General features: G+C 34.8%; 4 protein-coding genes and 1 pseudogene across 10 annotated transcripts; 3 read left to right on the top strand and 2 right to left on the bottom strand.

The window, feature by feature from the left end:
- Positions 1-773: 773 nt before the first annotated feature.
- Positions 774-1,956, top strand: LOC130811308 (uncharacterized). The gene is made up of 2 exons (XM_057677564.1): positions 774-935; positions 1,285-1,956. Exons 1-2 carry the CDS (start codon positions 774-776, stop codon positions 1,954-1,956), a joined length of 834 nt encoding a protein of 277 aa, XP_057533547.1.
- A 1,905-nt stretch (positions 1,957-3,861) lies between these two features.
- LOC130823654 (ABSCISIC ACID-INSENSITIVE 5-like protein 2) lies at positions 3,862-7,245 on the top strand. Of its 6 annotated transcripts, none has more exons than XM_057688397.1 (5): positions 3,882-4,294; positions 4,575-5,698; positions 5,853-5,924; positions 6,639-6,696; positions 6,827-7,245. In XM_057688397.1, exons 2-4 carry the CDS (start codon positions 4,838-4,840, stop codon positions 6,687-6,689), a joined length of 984 nt encoding a protein of 327 aa, XP_057544380.1. In that variant the 5' UTR covers positions 3,882-4,294; positions 4,575-4,837; the 3' UTR covers positions 6,690-6,696; positions 6,827-7,245. The 6 variants fall into 6 exon arrangements, 5 of the variants coding, with proteins under 5 accessions (XP_057544354.1, XP_057544380.1, XP_057544388.1 ...); XR_009046612.1 differs by having other exon boundaries at positions 3,883-4,294; positions 6,634-6,696; positions 6,827-6,846; XM_057688388.1 differs by lacking the exon at positions 6,639-6,696 and having other exon boundaries at positions 3,884-4,150; positions 4,249-4,294.
- Positions 7,246-9,826: 2,581 nt separating this feature from the next.
- Positions 9,827-10,636, bottom strand: LOC130823685 (probable U3 small nucleolar RNA-associated protein 11; annotated as a pseudogene).
- A 2,118-nt stretch (positions 10,637-12,754) lies between these two features.
- Positions 12,755-19,750, bottom strand: LOC130822791 (vacuolar protein sorting-associated protein 45 homolog). Its single transcript, XM_057687685.1, has 13 exons — positions 19,404-19,750; positions 17,494-17,695; positions 17,277-17,356; positions 16,553-16,780; positions 16,201-16,320; positions 15,990-16,070; positions 15,770-15,911; positions 15,500-15,678; positions 14,489-14,644; positions 14,252-14,359; positions 14,049-14,170; positions 13,591-13,722; positions 12,755-13,238 (listed from the first exon to the last, which is right to left on the bottom strand). Exons 1-13 carry the CDS (start codon positions 19,491-19,493, stop codon positions 13,178-13,180), a joined length of 1,701 nt encoding a protein of 566 aa, XP_057543668.1. The 5' UTR covers positions 19,494-19,750; the 3' UTR covers positions 12,755-13,177.
- A 1,552-nt stretch (positions 19,751-21,302) lies between these two features.
- On the top strand, positions 21,303-25,618 carry LOC130823164 (uncharacterized). Of its 2 annotated transcripts, none has more exons than XM_057687799.1 (4): positions 21,303-21,543; positions 21,660-21,981; positions 23,624-23,831; positions 24,640-25,618. In XM_057687799.1, the coding sequence occupies exons 1-4, from the start codon at positions 21,430-21,432 to the stop codon at positions 25,142-25,144; spliced, it is 1,149 nt and encodes a 382-aa protein (XP_057543782.1). In that variant the 5' UTR covers positions 21,303-21,429; the 3' UTR covers positions 25,145-25,618. The 2 variants fall into 2 exon arrangements, with proteins under 2 accessions (XP_057543782.1, XP_057543772.1); XM_057687789.1 differs by having other exon boundaries at positions 21,304-21,543; positions 21,660-22,029.
- The last annotated feature ends 360 nt before the right edge of the window (positions 25,619-25,978 follow it).

The following is a 25,978-nucleotide window of genomic DNA, read 5'->3' as shown; positions in this document are numbered from 1 at the left end:
CGATCATCTAATTAAGTCCAGAATTACATAATTAAGTCCTACTTTTACAATAATTTTTGGAAATTACATAAATTTCTAAAGAGTACTAAGAAAATTAAATACATCAGTTACGGTATCTCAGATAGCCTTCTCAATTCTTCAACAGCTTCGGTGTAGTTGTAGTCGTTACTGATCATGTGATTGCGAATTTTTTTGCGATCATTGACTTTAGATTTTCCAAATTACCAAAAATACGCATTAATAATTTCTTAAATAGCCTCCAAATTATAAACAAGCAAATTTTCAAAATGAAAAAAATCATCACATTACCCAAATTTATTTGAAACCCCAAATTAAAATGTCCAAAAGTAAGGAATTCAAAAGGAAATCAGAAACTGTCGCCAATGCAAGAAACGAATATTGGTGTCTGGCGCCATTAATTCAACCAAAATTTCAAAGCATACAGCAATCAAACTAGGAGGGGCATAAATTGAGATTAATGGGTATTAGGCGCCAAAAATGAATTGTCAAACAGAAAAAAAATTCAATCATTACATGAAAAAACAGAAACCATAAATAGACAATGACAATGGTCATTTATTAAACATTCATCTAAAACAATGGCTCCTACAAAAAACTTAAGTACACAACAAAGAGAACAAATAATGCAGAAGCTGCTGTCTGCATTAAATAAGAAGGGCAAACCAGTGCTAGGCACAATCAATGCACTTGCAATTGAGTTTCAAGTGTGTAGGAAAACAATCACACGTTTGTGGAATGATGTCAAGAAGTAGATGACAAACAACACCACAATGATTAACCTCAACAGTAAGAGAGGGGGCAGAGAAGCAGCAAACAAAATCAAATTCGATGAAGAAAAATTTAAGGCCATTAAATATGAATTCAAGGGTACTCAGCATTCAATAGCAAAGCAGATGGACGTGTCACAAACAACGGTGTGTAGGTAGGTGGAAGAAGAACAAAGTCATAAGAAGGCACACAAACGCAATCAAGCCGACTTTGAATGAAAACAACAAGTTACATAGGTTCAGCTTTGCATTATCTAAATGTGAATATGATGAACAAAATGATGCATTCAAGTTTAAGCCATACACTAACGTTGTTCACATAGATGAAAAACACTTCTATCTAACCCGATATACACAGAGTTATTATCTAGCTCCGGGTGAAGTAGAACCACATAGAGAGTGTCAATCAAAAAGGTTCATTCCAAAAATCATGTTTATGTGTGCTGTTACAAAGCCAATATTTACAACTGAAGGTGATGTTTTTTTTGATGGTAAGATAGGCATTTGGCCATTTATTACACAGCCAGCAAAAAGAAGCTCAAAGAACAGGAAAAGGGGAGAGTTGGAAACAAAACCAATACAATCAATCACAAAAGAGCACATTAGAGCAATGCTTATCACTAATGTGCTGCCATCCATAAGAGCAAAATGGCCTGCAGGATTGTCAAAGCATATTTACATTCAACAAGACAATGCCAAACCGCATATAGCACACAATGACAGAGAATTTTTAGAAGAGGCAATGAAAGATGGATTTAATATACAATTACTGCAACAACCTCCAAATTCCCCTGACATGAACGTGCTAGATCTAGGTTTTTTTAGATCAATTCAAGCTTTGCAATATCAAAAAGCTGCTTACAATGTAACAAAATTACTTAGGGCTGTGAATAATGCATTTCAGAATCTAAGTCCACAATGTTTAAGGTTTGTATTCATCACTTTACAAGCTTGTATGATAGAGGTCATGAAAAGACAAGGGGGGTTTGACTATCACATTCCTCACATGAACAAAACAAAGGCAGCAAGGGAAGGGACTTTACCAGATTACCTGAGTATTGACAAACAATTGGTTGTTGATTCACTTCAACATTTATTCACAAAGCTAAGTACAGAAAAAATGAATCAGCTTGTGGAACTGATTGGCTATGCAGGGGGGATTGATTAAGGGGATTTGAATGTAGAATTATCAGAAAACAGCAACAACCAATCTCAACGAATTTCAGAAAGGAGTAACAAAAATCAGCATATGAACAACAGAACAGCAACCAACAAAATTTTTTGGGACACATAGTAAAGCAACAACAGCACAGAACAGCAGCCAACACAACCTTAACCAACACCGCAACATGTTTCAAATGTAAATTCCTTTTGACTTTGGACATATTTTTGGGATCTTTAATATGGGATGTTTCAGATGCAAACAACAAAAATTTTATGTTGTTTTTAATGAAACATTTGTATTCAAATATACATTAATGAAAAAATTGGTTGTTTTAGTACTCTCAGGTAAACTTTTTTTTTTTTTTTTTGAAATCATTGAGTGGAAAATCGAACATCTTTGTGCATTAAACGTTGGAAAACAATCCAAACCCCCTTTGTTCGATTTTATGGTGGCTAAAAAATGCTCTCACTTACAGATCACAGAGCAATGAAATAAAATACGTACAAAAACGTTTAAATTAAAAATCATCATCAGTCAAAATGAACATGCACCAACAGGAACAGAAACTCACTTGAGAAAGGACCTAGCTTATCAAGCCAATCTTCTTCTTCACAATCAGTATTCGAAAAAACAACATCAATGGAAGAATATTCACGATCAGGATACATATCAGGCTCAGGTGTGTAAATGGGTTCACCTTCAGAGTTAAGTTCTCTTCCCCACTTAGGATCAATCTCAACAGAAGTTGAGTCATCATAGTAATCAAAAGACTCTTCCTCAAACGATTTCAGTCCAGATCTAGGGTTTCCATCATCGAACCCCTTAAACTCTATCTTAGAAGGCGATTTGTAAGGAGATTTGGGGATTCTCAGAAGTAAAGAAGTACGCGAGTTAGGGTTTTTCATGGGTGAGTTGATTGTCGAGTTAGGGTTCTTCAGGGGGATTTAAAAGGCGAACTGGAGTTTGCCATGAGAACAACACGAAAGAAATTAGGGAATAAGGTGAAGCTTCAACCCAGATCTAGGGTTATCAGAGAACAACACAAAAGAAATTAAGGAAGACGGTGAAGCTTCAACCCAGATTTAGGGTTTTCAGAGAACAACACGAAAGAAATTAAGGAAGACGGTGAAAATTCAACCCAGAATTAGAGTTATCAAAGAACAACACCAAAGAAATTAAGGAAGAAGGTGAAGCTTCAACCCAGAATTAGGGTTATCAGAGAACAACACGAAAGAACTTTAGGAAGAAGGTGAAGCTTCAACCCAGAATTAGGGTTCTTAAATGAGTACAATACGAAAACGGCAAGAGGAATGGGGATGGGTAGGGTTTTAGGTTTAGAAAGGGAGGGAGTGTTTAAATGGGTGGGTATGTTAATTAGGATTTAAGTGTGTTGATTAATTAAAAGAGAGGGAAAATTAGTATGGGTAATGGAGGGTATAATTGAAAATAGGATAAACTATTAAGGGTATAATAGTCAAAAATGCATATCAAAAATAGAAATGGGACAATTAAGGTGACTTGACCATAAAAAGAAATGGAACACCTGAGCTGAATAGGAGAGAGTATTTCTCAAAAATTTAATATTAATAAAAAAATTTTTACCAAAATACTAATAATATTTATATTGAAACGACTTAGAATATAATTTTTATTTTTTGTATTTTGACTTATATATTTGGAATAAAATACAAACTAATATTGATCAATAGATAGTGCTTTAAAATAATATTTGATTTCAACCATGTTAATTATTCTTCATTTAAGTAACAGCATTACAATTTACAACCATGTCATAATCTTGATTTTAGCCCAAAATTTGACTTAAAATCATTATTATTTTATTTATATTTACTACATATATAATATACTCCTATAAATTACTAGTATTTTTCAATTTTCTATCATCATACATTATTTTTTTTCTGTTAATTTTTTTTACGTCAGATCTGATTCTGCGGCGTTTTCCTCAATCTTCCCCCTTTGTCTTTTTACTTTCTTCCATAGCATTTCAACACTTTCTTAATCGCACACAGACTCTAAATTCTCCTTTTGTTTTTTTCTGGGTTTGTCTCGAATTAATTTGTTTTATTTTTTATCTGGGTTTATTTATTTTTGTTCTTTTTTCACAATTCATTAGTTACCCAGATTAAAAATTTACCCTTTTCCTTTTTTTTTTTCCTACCTTCTTCTTCTGGATGTAAGAAATATAAAATGCATCGTATTTCTCATTGTTTTTATGAGTTATTTCTCATATGGGTTTAATCTATTTAATGATTACTTGGTTTCAAATGGCAGATTGTGATTCTGGTTGGATTTTCTAGCCATTTTTATATTTTTTCAGGTGGGTATCTTTCTCTCTCTTATTTCTTCTCTGTTTGACTTAATTTAATTGCTTTTTTTCTTGATTAATCAATTAATTAGTAGTCTCTAGTACTATGATTCTATATTTATGTATCAACCCACTTGTTAATTGATTTGGGTTTCTTTTTTTTCTTTTGTGGGTTCCTGGGTTGTGAGCAATGAAAGATAGTTTTTCATGGGGCTTTTTTCTCCTGTTCAAAACCCTATTACTTTGGCCTTTTTCACATTGATTCATGGCTTAATCAGTGATTCTGGTACAGGGTTGCAGTTAATTTGGCTTGCATGTGTTGTTGGAAGGACTTATCTTGTTGATTCCTCCCTTGTTTGATGTAATTCTTGCTGTTTTTATGAGAAGAAAAAAAGGGTTTTTTCTTGCATTGCCCTTAAATAGTTCATCAAGTAAATTTTGGTTTATCTTTGAGATTGAGAAATCTGAGGTTGTGGGTTTTTGTAAGCTATGGGTGAATAAAGATATTGATGTTTGCAGATATCATGTATTAAGTTTTTCTGATGTGTGATTTGAATGGGTACACAAACAATGGGATCTCAGGGTGGTGTAGGCGATTCTTCAGTAATAAAGATTCCATCTTTATCTAGACAAGGGTCTTTGTATAGCCTTACCCTTGATGAGGTTCAAAATCAGTTGGGAAATTTGGGGAAACCTTTTAGTAGTATGAATCTTGATGAACTTCTTAGGAGTGTAGGTACAGTGGAAGCTGGGGCAAGTAGTGATGTTGGCAATGGTGTTGAAAAACTCAACCAAGGAGCCCCTGGACCGTCGCTTAACCGACAATCGAGTTTTAATTTGTCACAGGATTTAAGTAAAAAGACGGTTGATGAAGTTTGGAGGGAGATTCAACAGGTTAAGAAGAGTAGTCAGGAAGAGATTCCTGAGAGACAGAATACATTGGGTGAGATGACATTGGAGGAGTTCTTAAATCAAGCTGGGATTGTTGTTGATGCAGTTGGTGTTAATGGGAACGGGAATGGGAACGGAAATGATAGCAGCAATACTGGTGAGAATAACATGGGGAGTATTGATCCGAATCCTGGACGACACTCAAATGTTCCTCAACAAAGTCAGTGGATGCCATACCAGGTGCTTCCTCAGCAGCAACAGCATAGTATGATGACAATATTTATGCCAGGACATCATGTTCCTCAGCCTCTTGCTATAAGTGGCGGGGCACTCTCGGATGCAGCTTTCGCTGATGCTCAGTTGGCAGTTTCGACCACCCCTTTGATGGGAACAATGTCAGATATGCAGGCAATTGGACGGAAAAGGCTTGCTCCTGGTGATGTGGTTGAGAAGACAGTTGAGAGGAGGCAGAAACGGATGATCAAGAACAGGGAATCTGCTGCACGTTCACGAGCTAGGAAACAGGTTGAATTTGGATCCCTGTTTGTGTCTTTTTTTGCATGTCTCTGAATTCGATGTCTTGACATTTTATTTTGTTATATTAGTGTTGTGTTCTATTTGAAAATTCCATTTTTCTGTTTTCTAATCCTCATAATGAAGTTGTGTTTGTGATGGACAGGCGTATACCCATGAATTGGAAAATAAAGTTTCACGGCTAGAAGAGGAGAATGAAAGGCTACGAAGGATGAGGGTATGCCAATTTCTTTTCGTTTGACTACATAACTAGTGATATTATAAGGGAAATTTGTTGCACATGATCTCCCAAACTTTGTGTTACTCCATTGTTGTCTTTGGTTTTGATGCTTAGAAGACAGCATCACATTAGTTTAATCGACCTTTTGCAGGGGTGTTCGGCTGTAAGCTAGAGTCTTGGTGTTTTGCCCTTCTCTCCTGCATACATTCGACGTGTATAGATAGGCCTACTCAAGTAAACTTTAGTTGAAGTAGTTCAGCTTTCCTATAAAAGCATACTGTTGTAGCCTATTATGGTCCCTTTTTCTCGTAATCTCATTTTCAATTTGCTTCTGCTGGTGTTCGTTTGGTTTTGGTTATGAACGAAAATTAATACCGGGAAGTTATGTGATGAGATGTATCCGAGCTGTAGTGTAGAATATGCTGATAAACACTTCCTCGTTCCTTCACAATGTCTCTTGATGGAAGTTTAACATCTTTTCTGCTTAGCTTGGCTTGTTACATGTTATTTCACTCCTCATTTGACAAGGTTTGATAGGTATAGTGTTGCTATTCAGTGTGCTGCTGTCTTATCGGCTTTTTACAGTTACTTCACTCCATGTTTGACTAGATTTGATTGGCATAGTGTTGCTATCTCTTGAGTTGCTGTTCTATCGGCTTTTTACATGTTACTTATCTAAGCATGTGCACTTGTTATTTATGTGAAGTGAAGTTGCTGATGATGTTTGCTATAAGAATCACTCGGAAAGAACCTCTTTATTAGCACAAGGGTAAGGTTGCGTACATCCGAACCCCCAAGCCCTAAGAGCCATTTAATGGCATTGGGATTATGAAATGTAGTCGTAATTCATCCAATAAATTCGTATCTCTAGTCTGATCATTCCTTCTCCTTTCTGACAGGAGGTAGAGAAGGCCTTGCCAAGTGTTCCCCCCCCACAGCCCAAGTTCCAGCTTAGACGAACAAACTCAGCTCCTTTCTAGGATTTGTTCACGAGCAGCTGTCCGATGCAAATGCTATGCTGTGAAAAAAAGTGTGAAGTTTTTAGTGTTTACGAGCTAACTGTGTTCCTGAACCATCGGAATCTCTGATGTCTGATGGTTCGTCTTTGTAACTTCTCATCACCCTCCCTTCCCCTTTCCTCCTTTTCTCCGTAAATCCATCAGTGTCTTCTTGCGCCTAGCCTGCAACTGCTGCTGATTTTCCTAGGTTTTTTTTTTTTTCTTATTTGTATGTGAGTATCCTGCCCAATGTACATTTTAAGTGCCGAACTCGTCTTCAAAAAATTGCAAAAAAGAGAAAAAAGTGCAGATTTCTACCAATTTTAATACTTTAATTAATCCTTATAGAAGTATTTGAAAGCATTTTGCTGAATTTTGCTTCATGTCCTAGTTTTGAGAAATCATCCATCATTGGGTCGGGCCAGTAAATGGGTAGTGTTGATGGCCCAAATCCTGGCCCACATGCCTTGTTTTTTCGGAGAAATTATGGTTTCCATGATATCATAAGTAGATTCGCTGATCAGTGATTTGGTAGGTGTGTTGCTTTTACTTTGCGCAAAGGTTTTCTCAGGTCCTACTAGTCTTCATGGAAACCATGACCGAAAAGTAGAATCATCCATCATTTTTATATATTATCATACAATAAAAATAATTGAGTCTTTTGGTTGGTATATGCATAAAATAGGATTTCTATTAATCTGCTTAAGATAATGTTGCGTACATTTAATCCTTTTAAATGCTATTTTAGGTGACAACTACTTAATGACATTCAAATAATGAAATGTTTAGTAGGGGTTATTAACGACATTTACAAAATATTTAAGCTATTCAAATAACTTTGCGCTTTTTGAGGTATTCATGGCAATTGCTGGCCAGTGTAACATTTAAATACATATCATTACTTCAATGTCAATTGACTTCCGTGTAGAGAGAATGTAAGAGGGTTGAGTGTACACGAGTCTTATAACAACAAAATTTTTTCTATTGATTTCTTGATAGCAAATATTTGTAAAATGATTGTTAAATCGGCACTACATATATAATGAGTGCAAAAAATGTTTATCACTACTCAAAATACAGGACACAATGAATAAGGGATCGCCTATGCCACTTACACTATTATAGGAAGTTCAGACCGCCAATAATCTATTGTACGTCTCATCAATACGACTCACTCTTCAATCGATTTGAAAAAAAAATATTGTCACTCTTCATCCCGACTGTTCTCTGCCATAACATTATCAACTATAAATATTACTCCAAAGTCTATTCATCGCTTACGTTCCTCTTGACATTTGTATACTGGTTTTGAGGCGGCGCAAATAATCTCATCTTCCCTTAGCTTGCGTTTCCTACTTGTCTTCTGCACCAATACAAACATTTATTTTTATCAAAGAAACAATTTCCTGAACTAAAAAGAGCAACCAAACATATTTCCCATCCCAGAAACTTATTCTGAATTTTTCAGCGATAATTTTATAATCTAACAGACACAAATATGTCGATCCTACGTATGGCTTAAAACGCATAGAACCTTGTGTAATGTGAGAACGTTTTGGAAGAGGGGCAAAAGCAAAGGAATTCAGGAATGGTTTCACAAACTTCTTCCATCAAGAAGTATTTTATACAAGAAATGGACAACTCATGTCTTGTGAACGCCCAAAAAAAACACTACATAAAAACACTATATAGTGCAGCCAGTAAAGTATTAATAGACTGAAACAAATCTTTTTTTTAATACTTTAGTAAACTTGGGGTTTGGAAATTAAATGCACGTATTATTCTGCAAACCTACTCTGTTAATTAACCTCCAGGGACTTAAGTTTAACATCAAATCATTACAAAATCAATACCTGTAATTCTTTCTGCAAGGCCATTTCTGCATGGACTCTCCCCAAATCTTCTACTCTTTTCATTCTTGCCTCGAGCTCCTTATAGGAAGCAATCATCTTTCTGGTCAAAATCACTTCAGGAGGTTACTCAGCAATGCATTTAGTATATGGTAATATCACAAAGGCCAGTGCAGGATAGTTTAGACAAATTCTATCAGACCCTACTTTTCAAACAACCAAATGACTGCAAACTAGGATTTTGATTTGGGTATAAACAACGCAAAGTCATTACACTTCCAATACATTAGCTCTCCACAAAATAGGACACACTTGCGAAGTCTAAAAGTAGCTACGGTCTAAACTTGTAATCTATTATGCGCAATTTGTAGTACAATATGTATCACTTTCTTTCTTTCTTTCTCTTTACATTTCATAATTCTCCTTGTCACAATGTAAAATCTCAGATGCGGTCGCTGTTGCGGTAATGATTGCGAAACCACTTTGCGGACGATAAATATTTTGCAACCGTCGCAATTTATATAACGGTCATGGTAATCTCAAAAACCTTAACTATATTCTCAATGGAACCACAAATCTATATTTTTTTGATTTTGGAGTATAATGGACTATAGTAAAATAGCTGAATCCTGCAGTCCTTTTGATTTGTGCCAAATGAAAACTAGAGTACGAAAAGGAGATGGACAGAAAAGTATTCTAACTGAGAAAATCAAAATGGTTAAAAAGAAACATAAGTATTAAATAAAATGAGAAAACAATGGACCTTTACCTCTTGACAGCAACTGGTACAGATCCTGATGTATGATGCTCTTTATTCTTGGAGGATTTTACTAGCATCTCATTTACCTCATCTCTGCCAAATAAAGGAAAAGTATAGAAGAAATTCAATTCACAAGCACCCCAGTTATCTCGACAGGAGATTGACATAATGAAAATAAAAAGAGAGGTATTGAACCAGAAGTGCAAAGAGAGTAATTCTAACAATCTACACAATGAGAAAACGAGTCCACACTAAGCCATTACCCCTAAACTCAAAAATTCAAGCACAAACCTGTCTTCTGCGAAGTAAATGTGTTTGTTTGAGGGCTGATTATTTAAAGAGTGTAGCATAGCTTTAATCTTTTCAACTTTCTGTAAATACAAGGACATGGAATCAAGATATGTACAACAGAAAAACCAAAAGTTGTCTCTTTTTTGATATATTACAGGACATTGAAAAATATATGCTAGAAGTAATTACCTTCTTTTCACTTCCATTTTCTGAAGCACATATCCAATGCCTTGTGTCTTCATCAACGAAAGTTCTTCTGGCATATAATTGTTTGCCTGGCTCCTACGGTTATAGAGAACAAAATAATGAAATGAAGGAACAATCCAAATCTAAAGAAAAGAACATAAGCAACAAAAAACATATATCTTACTCGGGTCGATGTACTCCATTAACAGTTTTAGATCTGATCATGCCAAAATAAAATTCATCAGGGTTCCGATTCGCTGCCTTCTCTTTGAGCCTCTGAAAAATTCAATATGGTTGATCAGTTGTGTATCATCAACCAATTAAGGAACAAAATCCAATATGAAAAAGAAAATAAACTGTATAAGGTTCTCCAAGTAAAGTAACTAGTAACAAAAAAATACCTGTAATGTCTCCTCCTTTTTGTGGTATTCTCTTGCTCAGATGACATAATCCTTGTGATTTTCAAGAAACCCGAACTTTTTCCTTGAAGCCCTGGCAAGAACCCCAAAAATTCAAAAGCAAGAAGGATCGGAAGCAAAGCTAAAAAAGAGAAACTAAGAAGCCTCACGGTTGAGATCGCTCTTTATACGTCCTTTTAGGGATTGCACTTCGTATAGATGACATGTTGATGCTTTATGTAATATGAAAACACCCTTCTTCGTCTAATATATAGTCTGAAAAATCCAAACACTCGCATTTCATTACAGCTAAAGATTGGGGATGAAAAACAAGGGCAAAATCCCCCGATAAATAGGCTGTTCTTGTTTATAACTGAAGTAGTTACATAAAAACCAATTATTTTCAAGGACTAATTCTTTTCTTCAATCTCCCTTTAACACTAACTGAAAAAGGAGAAAAGATCACTCACTAATTGTCTAAACCAAAAAACAATGAATAAGACTCACTAACTATTGTTTACCAAATACCGAACCATAGATAACATTACGTAATCAAGCAATGAGATCGAACTTCCATCAGCTAAGTAATTGAAGAGAGTTTCGCTTCTAATAAACAGCATATTCGTGGAACAAGATAATATTCCAAAATTTTCTTTGAGCCATGACGGTAAGCGTCTCTCGGTATAAATACAATTTCAATAAAGCCTAATCCCAAATTCATGCTCAGCCAAACAAACGCCTGAAAGAAACATTTGCCTTGGCTCTGATACCACTTAAGTCCCATCCTTCTCGCATTAAAAGTTCCAAAGTTCCTCGAAATTTCAGGACAATATTCACTCATAAGTAACAACAATAACAAGCCAACATAAAAGAATACTATTGACATGAATTAAAAGACAACCACTTAACTAATAGAAAGCTTCACATGCACACTAAACCTCAAGTAATCAAAATATAAGCTTTCGACCTCATCAAGTAACTGAAAAAAGATCATAAACCCCTAATTTAGTAGCTTCAATCTATTTAACCTGTGCCAAAAAACATGAATGAAGGAATCATTTCACAGTTCCAAAATCTAAAATTTTAAAAAACTCTAGCATGCAAGACGAAATCAAACAATATAGGCCAAACTTTCATCCTGATTAACCTAATAATCGCCAGAATCTTTTCATCCAATTCAACAGTATAATTATGAATCTTATGACTGGATGACCAAATCAATAAATGAAAATGGCTTCAAAACAACAAAAAGTGTCTGATTAGTGATTAGAATAATGGTCTCAAATAGGGTATCATAAATAGCCATCTAAACATAAATCAAGGTTTTAGCATTGATGACATTGTTGTAACGAAGAAAGAAGGATAAATAACGATCAAGGATAAATAATTGAATGAACAGTAACGTAAACAAATCAAAACTTATGTTTTCCGTTTTTCCTCCTTTTTGAGTTAAGCTACGAAACATTAAAAAAAAAAAAATCAAAATCACCTCAAACGAAAAGAGACATTCATCCAGAAGAATAAAGGCGGCAAAAGTTGATCAATTTAAATGAAATAAACCCTAATCGGGTTTCGGATTCCGGGAATGTTGATGTTTGGGCGACTTTTGTTTTTCCTTCTTTCAATCGAAGTATTTATACGTTTCGGGAGTTAGTCTTTTTTTTGAAAGATTCCGGGAATTAGCCTGGTCGGTAATTTTTTTCCCCTCTCCCTAATTTTATGGAGTAATATTTATCTTTTTTTTATCATTAAAAATTGTTTTCAATTTTTTTTTCTCTATTTTGTCATAGAAAAAATTTTCTTTTATCAATAAGTAAAGAAACATTATTAATATTGTAAAAAAAAATATTAATATTAGCATTTTCTATTATTTTTCACTGCATCACATCACAAAACAAAAAAAATTCATATTTTCATTATATTCTATATTTTCGAATATTCAAGCTATGTGTGGGTGAGATAAAATTCCGAAAAAGAATCCTATATATTTAATTTTTTTTTGTTTCGTTTGATAAAAAACGATTGAGCTAAAAGTGAGAAAATGAAGACTTTAATGATAAAATAGTAAAGAAAATTTGATTTCCTCCTAAATTATGTGAAAATATTTGCAAAAAAAGTTGAAAACACTTTTCATCCAACCGTTCCATTTTAAATCCTTTATCAAACCAAACAACGAAAATTAAAGAAGACAATATTCCAAGAACATGTTTTATTTCTCGAACCGGACATCCTTCAATTCTCTTTAGTCTAACTTTTTTTTTTATTTTTATTTTTTTATAGTATGTCTAGCAAGGCCATCAATATGTGTAGTTTGACCAATATCATTATCATCATCAACCCAATATACTGCTCGAAAACAGTGTCCAAAATTTCACCAATATCAAAAGAAAGAAATCATTTCTCTTTCATTTTCCTGTTTCAATTATATCTCAAAAAGAAATACATTTTACATCAATCCTCACTTCATAGATACAACTTCCCTTTCAAGTCAAAGAACATAATTCAACAAAGATCCTCAACATTAACAAAAGAGACCGGTGGTGTGTCGTCGTCGAGATTTCAAAGTCCAATAGTTGGTACAATTGCAGGAAAATTGAGGCCTCGTACGTATAATGGGATTCGCTAAGACCTAGATACGCTTCCATCAACCGAAGGTTTGAACTTTTAAGTATTCCGCATTTGACTCGGCTAGTGGTGAAAAGAATTCCTGAGCTAATAGCTACATTGCCTGCACATGATTTTGGTACTACAAAGAGAATTGTATGTTTTATACTAAAGTGCTGCTGGACCGAATGATTCTCTGAGCGTCTTCGAGGTCTTTCAAGAACCTATATCAGATTCAAAATAATATTTTAACATTCCGAATTTCACAGAGTAGCGTAAACAGAAGAACTGAAAAGCAAAAAACTATACTCGAAAAGTTTGCATGCGCAAAATCTTGCCAACTATTGTCTGCATCAACGCATTACGATTTTATCGTTAAGGTATTTAAGACTACCACGAAAACAATTTAAGTCATGATAATCACAAAACTATCCGCATTGACCGCATTTTTGCGACCATGATCTCAACCGCAACCGCATCCGACATTTGGCACTATATGTAACTTCACAGCGATCCTCGATTCCCATCAGTCGCGCATGTCTCAAGTAAAACAGGCAATGTCGACAAGAGGCATACCTTTTAGAGTTGAGAATTGTTGTGCCTCCTAGTATAAAACGAATCCCAGGATTGGTGGAATTAAACAGTGCAACAGAGCGCGATTCTTCATAGGTAGTCCCACCAACAATAAAAATGACAACATCTTGTGGCCTGCACAGAGCACATCGCAATATAGTCATGAATAGTCCAACCAGGGCCAGCCCTGAGATTTGTGAGGCCCGGGGCAAAATATTAATTATGGGCCCCAACTATTAAATATACTATTATGGGCCATTAACTATCAACTACTAAAGCGTGTTTTTCTAACATATTTGGATGGGCCCGGGGCACAGCCCCCTCTTGCCCCCTTATAGGGCCGACCCTGAAGCCAACACGATTCTCTTGGTAGGACATGCACCAAACTACAAGCAGTATCCAACAGCTCAAACTCTCCGGATATTGATTGAAACATTACAAAACTATTCTCGAAGACTTACCTTCCGGGCTGGACGTGATTTCCAACATATGGATAGTCAATATCTCGCAATCGACCCTTTGAAATACTTTCCATAGTCTGGGACAGAAGAGGTTGGTGTTGGGTATACACATTCTCGACACCCTACAAATCCCCGATTCATAGGTTAATCTCAAAGCTATAGAATGTCTTATTAAACAAATGCTTTCTGATAAGATTTTGAACCTTTAGTCCACGGGCCATATTGCGTGCGATATTTAATAAATCCCGATTCCCAAACAGGTCCCCTGTACGCTTATCAACACCTGCTTGCTTCAAGAGAAACTGTACCAGCTGTCACCTCGAAAATGTGGACGAACATGTAAGATTTAGATTAGCATAAGGTGTACCACTATACCTCAGAACAAGTACGATTCATTAAGCTATTCTACCGAAAAAAAGATATGAAAAACGACTCATTACCCCAGGCTTGTGTTTTGCAGATTTTGAAGCAAGCTTGTTGAAAAGTTGCATTAACTGGACAGGATTTTCCTTCTCATAACGTAATGCATACAGCATTACCAACCGTAAGCGATCAATATCAGAGACATGCTCATTGTTCAGAAGATTTGTAACAGCCTACAGGGCATATATATGCATTAGATACACAGCCATTTACCTAGAAATGTCTCTAGATTAGACAAAAGATCATGGACCAAAAACATTTCTAAAGGAACTGTCGAGGAAACATGAAGTCATTCAGCATCGTTTCATTACAACATATGTGAACATATATGCATAGGCAAACAACCACATAGAAAACATAAGTTCGGAAATACTTGCAAGGTTAAGTCATAGTGCAAAAACGCAGCAATGGTCATGGTTGCAATAACAGACACAGGGATGCGGTTACGGAGATGATGCGGTTGTTGTATCGCCAAATATCAGCCTAAACTATGAAATACCACTTGGAACAGCCTAGAACGCAGTTCTTTTAAGGACAGAATAATTTCTAATTCTAATTAAATCCTGCAAATCGCCAAATACACGAATAGGCAAGTGCAAATGGTGCATTTTTGGGCTAATATAACAAAAACAGGTAGCAAATTGTGAATACAAATATTTAGGAGATTTCACACATTTTGATTGGCCACAAGAAATCCGATGTTCGAATTTATTAACGCGTCTGAATTATGTACATGTCATAATACAAACGGAATCCACGAAGAAGAGACTGCACAAAAGAGTGGTGCTCAAGCGTACATAAGCATCTGAGCAATAGAGGGCTTCTCGTGAAAAGAACCAATAGGTGCTTGAGCATCGCAAAGCCACATAATATATAACTAGTGACTATAGCATCTTTTCTAGATCTCATCATGCAAGAGCACCCTGTTCAAGTATCTCCTCCAACTACAATAATACCCGTAATTGACTAAAATTGTGAACAGAAAAATGAGAAAAGAAAAGATAACGGAAAGCTCACTGTTCCACAACCTCAAATGCAGCACCTTGACCACCATTGCAAGCCAATTCTTGTTCTGTTTGAGACACTAACATGAGCTTTCTTTCTTCAACTATCTTGCTCATTTCTGTCACAAGTGTGACATGTTTTGAAACATTCCCTTGCATTTTTCTATACTCGGGGTAATTATCAACAAATTTAGCCATGTCCTCTGCATATCATGGAACTCCATGAATGAATGACGACATAAAAAATTGGGTCAATATAAGATACAACAAACGAAAAATGAAACTATATTATACCGATGGTCTGGATGTTCTGGTTACTCTTTGCAATTTGCTGAAATTCATCAACCATGCGCTTGATATTCATTCCAATGTCTCCAAAGTTCTCATACATATTAGCTTTGAAGAACGAATCTTGCTCTGACGACAGAACAACCTCCTGAAAACAGAAGTAGAGTTCATCCCAATTCCCAATGCACTCATTAGAAGAAAAGGACTACAACCGGGTAATACTTACCTGCTGATCTTTCGGAACTTTTCCGAAACTTTTCAAATCAACTTTGTTATCTTGAATTCCTATCAACTCATGAACCATTGCCTATAAAACATAAGAGTTAAAAAGTTAAAACTTTCTTGCTCACACCTACATTTAATGACACTTACAAAAGTTGAGCAGCTCGCAGCTCGCAAGAATCAGACAAAGAGTGATATGCATAGCTCCGAAGTACCTGATATGTCCATTGATTAAGAAGTGGAGTAACTGCATCCTCCCTTCTATCCAGTACCAGCAACAACGTTTCTGATCTCCTAAAAGCAAACAGACCACTTTCTTGCTGATACATGAGTTTCTGTAATACAAAACTTAAACATTTAAATACTTACTAATTATTCCTCAAAAAAATAATTTTAAAAATAATGCAGAAAATATTTGTATTAGAACAACTCAATTGCATTCTCTTAAGAACAAACAAAACAATCTATGAGAAATCATCTTTGACTTTCTAAGAAAATTTCGTTTAGAAATTTACAAAAACAATGTGCAGATTAGAAGACCATTTCCTGATCTGCAAGTAGACTTACCGAAGTTTCCTGTGCTATTCTTTTTGCAATATCAGATGTTCTCTGGTATCTGATAACAGGTCGGCGTTTTAGCGCAAGGAAAACTGCTGATATACCATCAACAATTCGGTCACAATAGTGTTGCAGATTTGAAGGATCCATAGCCACTGGAAGCATATAAAAGTGGTTTGAAGATATATTGAGCGAGAAATGATAAGGATCCACAGAAACAAAGTCGGCATAAAATTCCTGTGACATTCAATTGAAAGATTTCAGCTTCTCACAAAGAAGGATAAGAATCTTGAAAATACAGAATTCAGATTAGCTCGACACTTATATCCAATGAAACTTAGGGAGATAGACCGCCATTTTACTTGGATTCGGGTACTGATGTTGGATACTAGTACGTGCCCAAGTATCGGATACGTCTAGATATTCAAATTTACGCCTAAAGTGAAGTGTCTAAGTGCCATACCAATGTCCGAGGATCAAGGATCGGACACAGGTACGTGAAGCAAAATGAAGAGTCTGAGTAACATAGCATGTCAGATAACATTCTTCGGGAAATTTCACAGGATTGAGGATAAGGAAACTCGAAGAGATAGACGAAACGGCAAGAATTTGCCCCCAAGTGAAATTTATATTCCTTTCCATCAAAATCAATTTCATTTTCCCTCTCTTACAATGTCATTAAAGAGTTAAACTGTGAAACACAAAGCATTAATATTTCCTTCGTATTTGATACCTGAACTTGCTGCACAACTTCATGTTCATCAGTATCTGCTAGAATGTGAATCTGGGTATCATTCAGTATGTTGGAAAAAACTGCAGAAAGAGGGAGAAAAATTAAATTGCCCGCTCAAATGCATCTTCGAATCAATTAGCAAGTCTAAAGAGATAGCTACAGATACTATAAGAGAGTTAAGTAATTAGAGTGATATCAAATATATGTTGTAACCTACAAAGGTGATATTCCCCGAATCTAGGGCTAGCGAGCTGACGCTTCAAGTGTTGGATGTTTTCAGATGTAGATCTAAGGAAGTACACAGCTTTAAGATGAGACATGGATTCCTTTGACTTAGAGATTGAGTCTACCAGTTCCACCAAAAAGACTTCCTTCTTCAGAAGATCAGACTGACTGTAGACAACACTAACAACACTAACCTGTAAAAAGGCATCACGTCATTGTGGTAAGTAACTAACAAACTCAATTAGATGTAGAGGTGTTCAAAACAGACCTGAAGACCCGATATTTACCCGACTCTAAAAAAAACTCCCTTGACCCAACTTCAAAATGAGTAATGTAAAAATCAATGTGGACATAAGAATCGATTTTGAACCGACCCGAATCACCTAATCGTAATCGACCAGATGACCCGAATGAACACCTCTAATCTAAACATACATTTTTCTTTTGTAAGCTGTCCAAGAAAGCACCACAGTTTCTAACACATATATGAGATGCAAAATCTCAAGCACATTATAAACATAAGAAGTAATGAATTCAATGAAGCAACATTAAAACAGTACAATGTCACACATAGAAATCATAGTAGGCTTGCTAAAGAGTTTATCTAAATCTACTATAAGTTTTTAAAAATTCAAGTCATGCAAGATCAATGAGACCAGCAGGCAATAAACATTCATGAGCAAAATTATAAAAGATCCTCTTCACTTGACTTCAAGAGATTATGTCAAGCAGAGTATGGTTGTAGAATTGTTAAAAATATCTAAGTAAACAAATGACTTATGATCCCTACTCGTAAAAAATGGTTTTATTTGTTTTTAAACTACAACTGTGAATGCTGATATACCACATCAACATAGACTAAACGCTATCTCAGTCACTCTTTAACAGACACATGGCTTTCCATGGTAAGGTATTCTTGCTTAAACCTCTTTCGAAGATCACTTATTCTTGCTTCCTGAGTCCTGACTCGGTAAGAGCATATTGTGCTGCTTGCACAATCATGTAGGTTTAAATAAAACTGGTGTAAACATAGATGATATTTCTGAGCACTAATAGATAGAAAAGGGTTTAATGCAACCCGTAGGAAGGAGCAACTTATAAACTATAGGGCCCGTGATGCTATCAAATCGTATCCATATTGTTCAATCTTTCTTCCCATTTTCCAATAAATAACAAAAAAACTACCAAAATACTTGACCCTATATACCCAAGGAAACTAGAATGATTTATGAGATAACCAACGTAAAATTTCATTGCATTGTTCATTCTTCATCACAAGCTTTTTTTCAACAATGATCATAGTTCTAGTTTTGAAAAAGAGGAGAGTTGCATTAGGTCAACAATAATGAGTGAAAAAATTCATCACATCTCTAAGAATGAAACAGTTAATGGTCACTAGCCAAATCAATCTTAAAAAGAAGGCTACGCAGAAGAGATATCCAAAAAGCTCAAATACTTTCAAGTCTATCCATTTCAAATCAACTACAAGAACCAATACTACTATCCAAGAACTTTACTATTTTAAGATCCTAAAAAGGCATAGAAAATTTCAAGCACAAGTTGGAATGTTCATTTGAAAACTCTGATTTTGATTCATCACTATCAATCACGAAAAGCTAACTTTCAAGAAAGTTCATATCTTGCAACCCTAAAATAGTGTATTGAAAGCATAATACCACACATAAAGAATCTAATATTCTAGGATACATTTAGCCAAATTAAGAACAACTCTATGTGGTTTGTCGTTATCCATCAACAATTTGAACATAAATTTAAGAATAATCTAATTTTATAATCGCTATCATAGTTCCTATGGGCGGGATGATGATGGTTTCCCAAATGATGATCAAAAATAACAAATTCAAGAACCCAGGAAAGGAAAAGGGTGGGAAAATCAATTACCGTGGAAGGATCGAGAATTAGAACCTTCATGCCAGAGATATCTTGAAGCATTCGATTGATGTAATCTCTAACTGCACTAATCAACACCATTTTTCTTCTCCTTCTTTACCCTTGTCTGGGATCTGTATTTTAGATCAATTCTTTGCTACTATGTTTCTTTCTCTGAATAAAATATGGTGGGAATTGCTTTAAATTTCACGAAAATGACGAAATTACAGCTGAAACTGGAAACCTTGAATGTTGTAGAAGTCGACGATGATGCAAATCATACTCACTCGGGAAGGGGAGAAAAAAGTTTTTCGTTTATTCTGCTTAATTGAATAACGTAAAGAGTATAAAAGTAATAGTTTTAATGGAATAAAAGCGAAAATGAGGTTTTTAAAATAAAAGTAATAATTTTAATGGAATAAAAGCGAAAATGAGGTTTTTACATAGGGATAATCGTAAATAATAAACTAATATATTTGTACAATTTGCTGAAAATAATTTATTTTTTCAAATAAATTTATTTATTAGATATATTTACTAAAAATAACCTATTTATAATTATTTTTAAAGCTTTTTTGTGATCAAGCAATTATGAACGAACAATACTCAGCCAGTTTATTTTCAGCAATTATAACAAATAGATTGTTTATTTAAAAATAAGAAAAAATTATAACTAAAAAGCCAACTTTTTGACCATCTGCAAATAAAGGGCCAACGTTTCATTTATTCTATAAAAATACAACCTTTTGCTCATTTTTTGCAAAAAAAGAGTTATTTTACTAGTCACCGATAAAATTATTAAATTCCTATCAACCAAGTCATAGCTGTCAGTTTAACTTATTTACCATCTTCTTCTTCTTCACACATGCAATTGCCTTCTTTAACAAAAAATAATCCAACCTTCAGCATTCCTGTAACGGAGGTTTAAGCATAATGTTAAGGTAACATTTATTTCTTAGGTATTACAAAGAAGATTTCGAGAAAAACATCACAACAAAAGTAGGTTATTAACTTTAAATTCTCAATTGATACTTCATTGTTTGACTGATAATTATCCGAATTTTGCTTATAAATTAGGTTTCACTCTTTAGGTTGGGCTTTATCTTCTCATAACATACCATATTGTTTTTTCCACTCAAAGAAAGAGACAATCACCATTCTTGAAAACAAAATAAAAACAAAATTAACACTTTTATACAATAACAACTAAAATACGAAGGAACTTTATCAACTTATTGGCCAATTTGGGTAAGAATAGAATTTCTCTTCTCTGTTTGATTCCCTACGGACAGTTCTTAATTTTTCTGTTAAGTTGTGATAACCTCTTAACATTACCTGAGTTTACACTACATCCACAAGAAAAAGATCTGCAGCCACTCATTTGTAGCTTCAACAAACAGGGAGAATGAAGAGGGTGAGAGAAAACAGAGAAAGACATTCAATGAAAATTTTCAGGGAAAGTGAAGAGTTTAGGCTAAAATATTAATTTTATTTACTTTTTTGAATTACCTAGGTTAACCGGTTATAATAGGTAAGCATTACTTGAAAACTTTTTCTTTACAAAAATGAGTAAAAGGTTGGATTTTTAAAGAATAAATAAAACGTTGGCCTTTTACGTGCAGATGGCCAAAAAATTGGCTTTTTAGAAATAATTTTTCCTAAATATAATCAATAAATAGATTTATTTTCAGAGTATTGAAAAAAAAGTTGGTTTATTTTACACAATTTACCCTTTTAACTAGAGTAAAACTCAAAACACTTAAAAATATAAAGAAAAGTTAAAATTTTATTTTTAACTCCTTCTACATTTTTATTTATTGAAAATTACTTAATTAATTCAAATTTAGCCAAAAAAAGTCCAAGTATTAACATCACATAGTGTCCTAAAATATGCAAAAGATTTTAATAAGGATTTGGATATCAAGCTCCTCCCCAGTCCCCCCTCTTCATTTCAAGAGAGTACCCCTAAAACTACAAGAATAACTTCATTTCTATTCTCTTTTCTCTCTGCACACTCTCAGTCTCACTATCCCCAAGGATGCTTGGCGTACGAACTTTCTCACCGCCCTCAGCGCCGCCATTAGCTCTAAAGAAGCTTCCTTTTTTACCATATTCATTCTCCAATTACTCTTCATTATCGTTATCTTTATCGGTTAGTCTAAATTTCTTAAACTCCCTACTATTCTATCATCCTTGTTATTACATTTTGATGTTCAAATGATCAATTTCAAAAACACCCATCTCAATATATATATTTTTCTTTCTCAGGGTCGAACTGGGTTTTGCTTATTTGCTCAAAAAAAGAAAAAGATTGATTATTTTGATGAAATAAAACTCGAAGAAATTGAAAAATTTGAAGTTATAGAAGATGGGTTTGAGTTTGATGATGATGATGATGATGAAGAATTTGAAGAAGATAATGATGAGTTGATGGTTCCAGTCCATAAGATGAATGAATGGCTTGAGAAAAAACCAAAAGGGTTTGGTGAAGGGAAAGAGTATGATGCTTCACTTGAGGATAAAATACTTGAAGAAATTGCACAAAGTTTAAAAACTCACATTGAAAAATTTGATAAGCTTAAGAAAGAAGGTAAAATTCCCAAGTCCAAGAATGAGATCCAGGATGAGTTGTTCAAAGGTATATAATCTTGTTTTTGGTTGTTTGTTGTTACCCTTAATTTTTGGTACTTAATGTGTTGTTGAAAATTGAATGACATGATGTGTTATTATGTTGTTTATGAATTCAGGGTGTCAGTGCACAATTTTTTGGCCATAGGAGAAAAATAAAAAAAAAAACCTTACATAAGTAAAGTTTCGATTTTTCTCTCCAATTATGTAGTTCAGTGGTCATATGCTTAACTAAAAACCTTGTGCTGTAAGTTCCACCCATGCTAGAAGCCACTGTACTTATGCAAATACTAGGATTAACTCAATTTGGGCTTTCATGACTTGGGCCCTAGGCAATTGCACCTCAAAACTACCCTAAGGAACGCTGCTGCAGGGTGTTCACTATACTGAGGTTTTGGAATTGGATTCATGAGTTTAGTAGAAAAAGATAGTTGATTGTTCATTGTTGGTTGTTTTGATTTGTTCTGTGGGATTATGAGAAAAATGCTAATAAACATGAATGTAACTGGAGGTTGCTTATTTTTGCAGTGGTCTTAATGATATGTAGTCTTGCATTTTAAGCCTGTATGCTAGATTTAGATGCTCCAAAACAAAAGCTCTATGTTTGGATTTTGGCATTTTGGTTCTGATTTTGTAAGAGAGATGGTAGAAACTAGGTTAAGAAGAAGAATAATTGAGGAATTAGAGAAGCTAAAACAAGAAGACATAAGATCTAGGAGAGTCATTTGAGTAAATTACCCAAGACTATAACACCCACCCAAAAACAATGGAAGGAATTGTATTGAAGTTGCTAGTGATTAAAATTTACAATGTGTGATTACTCTCACTTGTTTGAGCACCAAAGTCGTGAATTTTTCAAGAGAGTTCCGCACGTGGCTCACTCAATAAATATCTTCCCTTGTGGTTGAGATCAAGAACTTGTGTTATTTATACCAAAAAACTGAAACCGCGTTTATTTATGAAAAATACGCGTTCACGGTAATGTGCTCACTCGAGCACATAAAGCATGCTAAAGCTGAAGGTTCTATGAAGTGTCAGGCAAGCAGACGCTCGCCCTAGCATGTTAAATGCCTTCCCGAGAAGATAAGGAGCAGTAATTAGATGCTTGCTTGTGATGATGGATGCTTGCTCGTGAAAAATTCTCATTTGGGTGAGTGTGCTGCTCTTCGACTGGATTGGTTCCCAGCAGGCAGTAGCTTGCCTTTGCTCTTGTTCATTCGAGCAGCTGTTGTGCTCATCTGAATGTCGTAGCCTTGCACACCATTAACAACTTGGTGTCAAGCCATCAACAATGCAACTCCAATGCAGCCCTTCCGACACCATACACCAAACCATATGTTCTCATCAACAATAATCATCGAAAGGAGTTTCGTCTCTTTGACTCTCTATTAGACTAATGTAGATGCAAATGTCCATTGCATACACTTCTGTAGTTTGGATTTATGGTTAGTTTCTTTCGGGACTATTTTATGTGCATACTTCACATACTTGTTTATTTTATCTCTTCATTGGGTGGTTTGTTCTACATGTTAAGATCAAAAATCAAAGAATGATGGTATAGAGTCAATAACGTTCACTGACTCGATTTCAGTTCCTGTCTGCAGCTTCAGAAGGTGTTCCTAGTGGGATTCGTGTTTGTATCAACAACCTTCCTCAGAAGAAGAATATCTACAAAGATCTAATGGCAGCCTTTGAAGGAGTGCCTGGAATAACGAACATATCACCTGTGAATTTTGAAAATAAGAAGACAAGGGATGCTCGCTGCAAAGGCTTTGCTTTTGTGGATTTCAAGACTCTGAAGGATGCAAACAGGTATCCATTTTTCTTTTCACTGTCCGTTCTGCTGCATACCATGTTATTCACAGCAATTGTTATGTAAGATTTTTGTAGTCTCTCGGTTAAATAATAATTTAATGTGTTAAACGGCTTTTATTGTTCGTCAAGTGAAATTTTTGGTTAGGATTTGTTCGTACAGCTTTTACATTGTTATTGTTGTAAACAAAGGTCAAGTTCTTTAGTTTTTTCCATCGTCCCTTATTTTGATGGGCCAAAAACCGCCAAACATTTATAGTTCTTTAGTTTAAAAATTCTAATGGACTATAGATCATGTGCGCTTCTTATTTATCCGAGGTTGTAGATGACCTTTGCTACTAAAGATCAATCTGAAATAGCTTCTTTGTTATCACTAACGAGGGTAAGGTGACGTACACGGTACATCCGATCCTTCTATCTCGCTTAGGTAGAAGTCACTTAATTGCATTGAGGTAGTGAAAAAATGTATTTTCAATCATTTGTACGAATGAGCCAAAGAACTACAAATAAACAAAAAATGCCGTTCACGCTGGTGCAAGACTCAATGGCATTGACTTTTGGCACATAGACTAAGAAATTAGGTATAGTGGGTGGGGTATTTAGAAATAAAAGAGATAATATAGAGTAAAAGTGGTAGGATCATATCCAAAAATAAAAATGGGGCAAATTCATTGGATGGATAAAAATGAAAAATGGGGCAAATTGAGTGGGACGAAAGAGTATACTATAAAATACTCCGTATATAAATTCCTGATGATATTCTTCTGTCGAAATTTTGAGTTAAATAGTGTCGTCTGTTTATTTACAGGTTTGTTCAGATGTTCTCGGGGAAAAGTATTGCCTTTGGTAAGTTCGAGAAGCCTATAAAGTGTGAAGTTCTGAAGCCACTTGATGCTAGTTCCGAAGGATTATCTTATGTTGAATACAACCGGAGTTCGGAGGGTAGCTTTACTTTCTTAGTGGAGGGCGAAGACGAAGATGAAGATGAAGATGAAGATGATGGCATTGAGCAAAAGGATGCACACTTGCAAAAAAAAGGTTTTAATGAATTGGTTAAAGGTCCCGATGGTAAATACAGTTTGGATAAATCAGAAGATTCAAGTCTTAACAAACGTTTAAAACGCATAGAAATGATAGAGGCAAAATTGCTTGCACGAGCTTCCTTGTATGAAGACGAGATGAATGCATCTAAAAAGAAACCAGAAGATAAAAATAAGCCGGACAGGAAGCCGAGCCAAAGGATGAACAAGAAACCAAACCTAAAGACCGATAAAAAGCAAAAACAAAGAATTCCGGGATCTGCGAAGAAGTGAGCTCACATCGAGCTAGATGTCGTCAACGTCTGCATCATTGTTCGTTTCTCATCTTTTTCAGCCATTTTTTACGTTGTCATATAGTATAATGCAGGTTGAAAGCCCAGGATATGGCTAAACTTGCAGACGCCGTCTTTAGATATGGCTCAAGAGAAGCCAAGGCTTCAAAATGAATGTGATTTTTTGATTATGTAAATTATAGAATGCTGTGAAGTCCCATTTGATGATGCCGGTCCATCTTCTATATTTAACATTTCTATTTACATGAACAATAGTAAATTGCTCATTGTGTATTATAAGTAGGGCTAGTAATTTATCAAGTTGGGTTGGGTTAAGTTTTTGTTCGGGTTAATAGTAAATAGGTTGAGAATGTTCAACCCGAATCTTTTATTATCAAAACGAATCCATTTATTTGATGGATTATCGTTTAGCTCATTTGATCAATTATTCAGATTATTTATATTTTATCTAACACGATTACATTTCAAAATAATAAGTTAATACATTTCATTATAAATTAATTTTATTCTTTAACTTATTATAATTTTTATATATCTTTCTTATACTTCTTGCCTAATGTTCAGGTTAAGATGAGTTATGTTCAGGTTGATAATTTTCAATCTTTATCAAATCTTTTGAACTTATAGATTAGGTTGGGTCAATCCATTTTGTCAATTGGGTCAAAAAACGCAACCTATACTAACTTATTTAGGTAGGGGATAGGTTGAAATACCAAGTCGGTTTTCGCTAGCAAACAGGAAGGGCATGTGTTAGGTGGCTTGTTTGATAGTTTTGAGGAGGAAAAATGTTGATTCATATTTGTAAGTGATATTA

The sequence above is a fragment of the Amaranthus tricolor genome, chromosome 1, assembly GCF_026212465.1.
Source record: "Amaranthus tricolor cultivar Red isolate AtriRed21 chromosome 1, ASM2621246v1, whole genome shotgun sequence".
NCBI lineage: Eukaryota > Viridiplantae > Streptophyta > Magnoliopsida > Caryophyllales > Amaranthaceae > Amaranthus > Amaranthus tricolor.
The sequence above is the reverse complement of the archived record's forward strand: the minus strand, read 5'-3'. Positions and strand labels throughout refer to the sequence as shown.